The 8,037-nt window shown below is 44.5% G+C and overlaps 1 protein-coding gene across 1 annotated transcript; it reads right to left on the reverse strand.

The window, feature by feature from the left end:
* Positions 1-626: 626 nt before the first annotated feature.
* NKX6-1 (NK6 homeobox 1) lies at positions 627-6,953 on the reverse strand. Its single transcript, XM_054030621.1, has 3 exons — positions 6,395-6,953; positions 4,657-4,829; positions 627-1,790 (listed from the first exon to the last, which is right to left on the reverse strand). The coding sequence occupies exons 1-3, from the start codon at positions 6,951-6,953 to the stop codon at positions 1,539-1,541; spliced, it is 984 nt and encodes a 327-aa protein (XP_053886596.1). The 3' UTR covers positions 627-1,538.
* Positions 6,954-8,037: the final 1,084 nt, after the last annotated feature.

The following is an 8,037-nucleotide window of genomic DNA, read 5'->3' on the forward strand; positions in this document are numbered from 1 at the left end:
CCCATAATAACGTTAACATGTCATCCCTGATCATGGCTTGTGTTGCTTGCTGCTTAAAAAGTTAATACACCCTATATTGGCCTGAGATTAACCTATCTCGGATATATATGGAAATTATGACTTCCTGAATTCTCCAGAGAGGTTCTACAAAAGGAAAAGAGCTCTCACGAAAAAAAACCCAAAACACCAGGAATAGCAACTTTATATTTTCCAAATAAACGATCGCTTTTTTTATTTGTATTACTCTTGAACCTTCTGGAGCAAGTGACATTTTACATAGTTTTTTTTTTTTAAAAAAATGCTCCTGAAAATGAACAAAAGAACCCAAATTATCTTTTTTGTACTGTCAGTTTTATTATTTAATCTCTGATGAGATCAGATTATCTGTACCCTTTAGTCGAGGCAACAAACGTCTTTAAATTGGTTTTAATTGGTTTATCTTTTTTTAACAGAAAGTGCATTACATTTAACTGGTCTTGCAAAGGGCTCTTCTCTTTACAAACCGAATTATTTTAATATAAATTAATTAATAAATGTTAAGATGCTAATATATCATTATTATTAGCTTTAAAAAGAAAACAATTTACATTCTATAGTATTATTTATAATACAAAAGAAAACACACTTTAAATTCAATTACAGCATCTAAATGATTTTTTATATTTTCGACTGAAAGTGGTTGTCACAATTCCCACCAGCTACTTTTAACACGCATTTTATTGGAAACGGGTTAAAATAAAGAAAACTATTTAAATTTTCCCCACCCCCACCGCCCAAAAAAGTATTTTTATAAAATACTAATAAATAGCATTAAGGGCGGGTGCAATTTCAGAATGGGAGGGAGTGTTTCCTCATACTTGGCAAGACATCAGTAGACTGTTTCAAATCTCTTAATAGAGGCCCTTAATGGAGGGCCTAAATTCAAATTAGGAGGGAATCAAGGTCTGCAGGAGAAAATTCAGAATAAGCAGCTAAGGTGTAGGAAGAGACCACAAACAAATCCCAGCGTTTATATTCCACAATTCACTATTCAAAAGAACAGATCTTAAAAAAGCCAGACAAGGGGGTGGTGGTGGTGGTGGTGGGTAGGACCCAACCCAACCCTTTCTATTAAAAAAAAGTATTTTACATTTTAAATATTCACAGTAAAGTAACTTCTATAGTCAGTGTGACTCACGATTTATTTACAAAGAGCCTTCAACAGGTTGCTTTAGTCCGCCCAGCAGGAGCTGTGTGGGTGGAAGTAGGTCCCTCCTTCCCCACTCAGCTGCTCTGAAGTCTGCAAAAGAAGAGGGAGCACTCAGACAGCCCCCCTGCGACCCTACAATAACAGCGCCAGCACCTGCGGCCAAGGGCCAGGCGGGAGGAGCAGGGGAGCGCTGGGTTTGCATGTTTGTTTACTCGCCGTCTTTTTCTGCCTCTTTCCTCCTCTCCGTCAGCTGATAAAGTCTAGAAAAATAGATATGTACAACATCTCAGAAAATAGCAAGCGTCCTCCGAGTCCGCCTGGGCCCCGGCCCCCTCCTCTGAAACCCCCTTTAAGAGGAGCTCTCGTTCTCAGACGTGTGCAGGAGCAAGCTGCTGCTGCTCGACTTGTGTTTCTTCAGCAGCTGGGTGATCTTCTCGTCGTCCGAGTTGGGGTCCAGAGGCTTGTTGTAGTCATCGTCCTCCTCCTCGTTCTCCGAGGCCCCCTTCAGCCTCTCGGTCTCCGAGTCCTGCTTCTTCTTAGCCGTGGCCATCTCGGCCGCATGCTTCTTCCGCCACTTGGTGCGCCGGTTCTGGAACCAAACCTGCAGCCGCCAGAACAGGGGCCCAGCAGCAGCGAACAGAGAGAGAGAGAGAGAAGGGGGAGTTACTGACCTGGGCCAGGTCAATGCCAGCAACCACATCTATACTCTGCTTGTGACCCTCAGCGTCACCGGCAGCCTTACCACCACTCAGGAGCTGCTGGTAGCACCAGACAGCCCGCAGGATTCCTACCAGAGTTCTTGTTATTTCTGCCACCACAAAATTAGTAGCATCCCTAGCACAGCTATTACCCCCACGGAGGTACCAATCTCCCCATCACAGAGTTGTGGTGACTAGTCCTACCATCCACTTAGTCGTATTCATACGACGCTGATCACCACTAGCGAACAGTGATTAGTATTTGTCCCATAGTCAATTACCACAGCAGAGGTATTGATAGTCATTACATAGTATTGTTTTCTTATTTCTACTAGTGTTCATCCCATATGTATTATTACTAACATAGTTATTTATATTCATTCCATAATTATTATAATAGAATTATCATCAAACATACTATATAATTACTACTGTTGTAGAGTTAGTCTTGGTATCTTACTTATTGCTACTATAGAGGGATTAATATCCACACCATAGTTATTACTATTCTTATTGCTACCGTGTTATTAGTATCCCTGATACAACAGTTATTACTACGCTATAGAATTATTATTGTTATTATGCCATAAGTTATTCATAAATAATTATTTTATTACCACAGACACTTAAGTATTCATATAATAGTTATTCACCTAAAATTATTACAATTATCATCATACAGCTATTACTATTATCATATCATGATTGATATTTGTGCTATACTTTTATTATTACTATTACTACCGATTAATTAATATTCATACCATATCTATAATTATTAATATTAAGTTACCAGTATACATCTCATACTTATTATTATTGCTACCATGGAATGCTTAGTATTCATATAACGGTTATTATCATTGTTATCATTCTAACCCATTATAATTATTACTATATTGTTGTTATCATCACAGAATTCTTGCTTTTGCTAGCAGAGTTATTATTGGTAGTTAAGGAATTTTTCAGGGTCCAGGCATATTTCAGTTGCTTTTTCTTCTGATGAAGGAGCATTTTGTGCGTTTTTGGTTCACTTGCTTTTGATTTGATTTGATTTGATTTTAAGAGGAGTTTCAAAGCGAGCCGTGGAGACTTTTAAACAAACCTTTGCATACTAATGGGGGGAAGAAATAATTTAACTCCTCTTATTTTTCTGTTAAGATCTACATTTATTCTTTTCCTCCTCTTTCCCCTACTATGTTTTTGCCTGTTCAGTTTGTTCAATCAAAACTCAACTAACGTATCAAATGGGGCATTTGATGGGGCACCATCTCCCATGAAAACATATGCGTCTGTAGTCCTAAATGTAATTCAAGTGAAAAGCAGGTGTTTCTAATGCTCTAAATCCAAATAGTCAAATAGTTAGAGCTAAGGCTAACGGGTCACAGAAACTTACTCTGTGCAACGTCATCAGGTTAAAAATGCAATTTTTTTTATTGCTATGGCTTTTAAAGATGAAATTACATTTATACAATAAATTAAAAAATAGATTAAAAATGTTGTAAAAGAAAGGAACAATTTACAGGTTGTTTGGGTTTTTTCCGCTCTAAAAATACAAGTCACGAATCCTATTATTCAAAATATAATTTCAGTGTCGCAGAACGATTCCTATACATGGAATGAAAGCATTCATTTGAAAGAAAACAAATCTAACTACATGTCTAGTACACTCACTGACTACACAATACTTTAATCCTGCGCATATGTGATAATAAACATTTTACATTGAATAGTTCTCTAACGTCCCCTCTTCTGTTATATATTTTATCTTAGAAAGGGCAGAGTAAGAGGAGGGGGGTGTTATTTTCATTGTACGGGCTGTAACAATTTATTCACAGCCATTTAGACATATTTACAGTGACAAATGAGGGTCTCCAGATAACTCTGGGAGAATGAGAATCCATAAAGAGGCCCCTTAACACAGAAACTGTTAAATTTGTTAAAAAGCTGCATAGAGAAATTATATTTAAATACAATTTCCTGAACAAGAAACACACTGTAGCCAGCATTTGCTTTTTAACTTCTCAAAACCGTACCTCTGTGAAATATTTGTGTTTAACTAAAATAAACAGATCCGCCCCACTTTATGCTTGTTAGCTCAATTCCTTTCCCATTCAAGACAAGATCTCTAAAGTTTCAACCATGATCCCAAATTTGTGTTTTGCCCTTAGCCAGGTGAACGATATCACATTTTAACTATTTGTCCTAATCATTTCAACATCTAATGACCAAACATTGCATAGATACCGGGTCAGAAAATGTATTATCCAAGTGTTAGCCTTCTAACACAAACTCCACTTGTTTGTAGTTAAGTATTCAACAATATTACTCCTTACCAATTTTATGGCACAGTAAACATAATATTTTGGGGTCATTTTATAAGAATTCCTAATTTTAAATTATTTTAAAATAAATTACGATTTTAAAAATTATACCATATTCTCATAAATGAGAATTATAAACTGCAAATAATTGCCCACCTAAGTGCCTTTTTAAATATACTTTTAATATATAAAAGGAGCCATCTCTGCAAAGGATTTAGCTAGCAATAATATTTTGCAATGGCTTTGTTCTGGCAGTAATGGTGTATGTGCAGAGCATACGTATCCATTTAAGATTAACCTGATTTCAAAGGCATGCGCCTGATTCCTTTTGTTCATCAATATCTTATATCAGGGCTCCTTTGTATATGTATTTTTCACACTCCGCCCAGTCTCAGCAATGTGTGGGCTTGAGTCTCTTATCTAACGTTTGACATGATCATCTCACCTTGACTTGACTCTCTGTCATCCCCAGTGAATAGGCTAGCCTGGCTCTCTCTGGTCCTGCTAAATATTTGGTCTGTTCAAAAGTCTTTTCCAGGGCGAAAATCTGCTGGCCAGAAAAAGTGGGTCTTGTATGTTTTCTCTTTCCGTCTTTATCCAGCAAAATTGAACCTTGATCTGGAAAAGAATGAATGCATAGACAGATATGTTAATCTGTTTATTTGGAAAAGTGCTTAGCTATGAAATTTGCTGTCCAGGGAAAGGGTTTTTTTTCTATACACGGAGGACCAAATTCACTATTAAAATGTTGCTAGGTTCAAAGCGATGCATATCTTTTCCTGACGCCCCTTTATTTTGAGAGTCTAAATTTTGAGCAGGCAAAAATTACTCTCCCACAAAAACGGTAATCGATAAAAGTAGGTTACTATAAAGGGTTCTTCTTGGGGAAAGTTTGTGTATGAACCAAACTCAAAAAAGGGGAGGTGGAGGAGTAGTTGAATCAGAGATATTTCAACTTAAAAGTCCTTTTAGGAAAAATAAAATGAGAAAACTGTTTTTGTAAAAACTTCCCATTATTTATAAGCAATAGCTTGACATTTTAAATGATTTCACTCACACACACACACACACACACAGAGAGAGAGAGAGAGAGAGAGAGAGAGAGAGAGAGAGAGCTGTGAGTGTCTAAATTGCCAACAAGTCAAATAATGCATGTAATATATTTTCATCATTTAACATGTGCTTTCAGGTGTTCAGACAGTAACTGTTTGTTATTGGAAGGATTCTAGTACTGTATGTACAATGATCAAAACGGTTTTAGGAAAGCCAACCCCTTCAAGTGTCTGGCAGCAGCAAATCTAAGCTTGGAACATCACTGTGCTCAGTGTTACAAAAGTCATCAGTAATTAGAAAACCGTTACAGGAACTTGGAAGTGTCGCAGCCTCAAAATAACAAGAGAGAAAAAAGATGAGGCACACACGTCCCGAGTTTATAAAAGCCTCTCTCTGAAAGAACGGGGGAAGAAGGATTTGGCCCTTAAAACTTTTACCCCCAAGAAATCTGGGACACTACAGCTTTTCTTTGCCCTAACAAACAGACACATCTCCTAACTAACCCTTCTAAATTTTTGCAGAAGGTGCCTGCAATTACAGATGGGAGTGAATGCTAACGGGTATACGCCAGAGGGCATTCAGACAGCATGAAGTAGGAGTTTGTAAGTAGAAAGTGAGAGATGAAGCATGAGCAGGAGAAAAAGTAAAGGCAGCGAAAGCAGCACCGTGCTCCTGAACCAAAATGCAGCGAACAGGATGGTGTGGGTGAGTAAAACAAAACCACTTGTAATCGATTCACCACCGATCATACTACTTCCTAAACAAAATCACTGGGGGCAGCATTTCCCCTTCTCTCACTCCCCAAATAAAAGTGGGTTGGGGGGGGGGGGTTAAAAGGATGCACTGAAGTACGGCACGAGCTCAATAAGTTAGTTGTCTCTCCCGCTAACCAGCGCCCTGCAGCACAGCGGCCCGTGGCCGGGTGGGGTGCATTTCAACCGAAGTCTGAGCAACAGGACTGAGAAGGAGGAAGACATAGGGGGGGAGGGTGACCCTGGCCAGTGCCGGAGCTGCCCCAAGGCAGGATTCGGGGGGGGGGCGGATGTCACCCGAACAAGTGGGGGCAATTGCCGGTGCTAGGAAAGCCGCCCTACCCCCACCCCCGCCACAGCCGGGGCGGCGGTACTCACGGGGGGTGCAGGCGAGGCGCGCGTCTCTCCAGGGGGGGCTCTGCATCATCCCCGGCCAGAAGATCGGGGTCCTGCCGGGCAGCTCGGCCAGGGGCTTGGGGTAGCGGCCCACGGCCACGGCAGCGGCGCTGGGGCTGAAGTAGAGCCCGGGGGGTGGCGGCGGGGGGCTGAGGCTGCTGAAGCGGGGCAGGCCGGCCAGGAGGCCGGCGGGGGACGAGGAGGAGCCGGAGGGCGACGAGGAGGCCAGGGCGGCCCCGGCCAGGGGCATGGAGGGCCGGCTCAGGATGTCGTTGATGCCGTGCGGGGTGGCGGCCGAGAGCTGCTGCGGGGGGCTGGCCAGGGCCGGCGGCTTGAGGCCGGCCGGGTTGGGGGAGCCCAGCGGCGGGGACGGGGAGGCGGAGGAGGAGGAGGAGGAGGAGGCCGGCCCGGCGGGCAGCGGGTACGCCGGGTACAGCGGGGTCTTCATCTCGGCCATGCTGTGCAGGGCGGCCAGGGGCGGGCTGCCGAGCAGGAAGGCGCTCTGCCGGGGGCTGCCGTCCATCTGCCCCACCGCCAGCATCGCCGCGCCGCCAGCCGCCGGGGGAGGGCAGCGGGGCGCCCGCGGGGGCTGCGCGGGGAGTCCGGGGCAGGGTCCGGCTGGGGAGTGCGAGGGGAGAAGGGGGGCGGGCGGCTAAGCCGGGGGCTTGTCCTGCTCGGAGGGTGCAGGGGGACAGAGGCGATGTCCCGGCCGAGGGTGCAGGAGCTCACAAGGAGAGGGCAGGTGCCCTGCTCGGGGGGGGGGGGGCGAGGAGGAAGGACCCGGTGGGGGTGAAGAGGGAAGGGGGAGCCGCAGGAGGCAGAGAGGGGGCAATAGGATCGCGAGTGCGGGCGGGCGGGGGAGTCTGTAAATGCGAAGGCGAGGACCGCAAAGAAGCAGCAGCAGAAACTCTTCCAAGTTGCTGTGTGTGTCTCTCTCTCCAAAGAAATGTTCGCCCGTGGTGCAGAAGGGGTTTCACAGTCTCTGTCAGCCCCAAAGTCCTGTCTCAGCCTCCCACACACAGGGGAGGAAGGGGGAAACAGAGTCCTCCCAGCCCCACAAAATATTTAAAAAAAAAAACCACCAAGCCCCAGCTGGTAGAGAATGAAGCCAAGCCACAGATCCCCACTCGATGCCTGTTTGTTTAAGGGAGAGCGGTCAGTTCTCCTTAGCAGCCCCCTGTCCTCTCCGCTCACGCTGGTGTCCGGAGGATTGTGCCTTCCTCAGAATAAAACATCAAGTCCGAAGAGGTCTTCTGCTCCTCCACTCCGATCCCTGATCTGGATGCTGCATGCAGGAGAGATCCCCTCCTTTCTCCCGAGACATCAATGCTTTACCATTGCTTCTCTCCCCCTCCCTCCGGTCCCTAATATCTGGTTGTGAAATACAAGTCTGGGGACTTCAAGGAGAGTCTGGTTCTGGGTTTGCTGCTACTGCTTCTCTCTTCTCTGTCCCAAGCATCACTTCTGTGACTGTGTCTGGTTTGCTTTCGCGGCTGGATCTTCCTTTATTTCCTTCTTACCTTCCTCTCATTCCCCCCACCTCCCCCCCGAACTCCTTGGGCTTGGTTATTTTGGTGTCCTCCTCCCCTCCCAGCTAAAGTCTCTCTGTCCCCCCACCCCGCCCC

This window comes from Malaclemys terrapin, chromosome 5 (assembly GCF_027887155.1).
Source record: "Malaclemys terrapin pileata isolate rMalTer1 chromosome 5, rMalTer1.hap1, whole genome shotgun sequence".
NCBI lineage: Eukaryota > Metazoa > Chordata > Testudines > Emydidae > Malaclemys > Malaclemys terrapin.

Excerpts from the sequence above, each read along its gene's own strand:
- NKX6-1 (XM_054030621.1), bottom strand. The coding sequence starts at position 6,953 with ATGCTGGCGGTGGGGCAGATGGACGGCAGCCCCCGGCAGAGCGCCTTC. Across the intron at positions 4,830-6,394 it reads GCGCCTCGCCTGCACCCCCC|ATCAAGGTTCAATTTTGCTG; the intron begins GTGAGTACCGCC and ends ATTCTTTTCCAG. Across the intron at positions 1,791-4,656 it reads TGACAGAGAGTCAAGTCAAG|GTTTGGTTCCAGAACCGGCG; the intron begins GTGAGATGATCA and ends TGGCGGCTGCAG.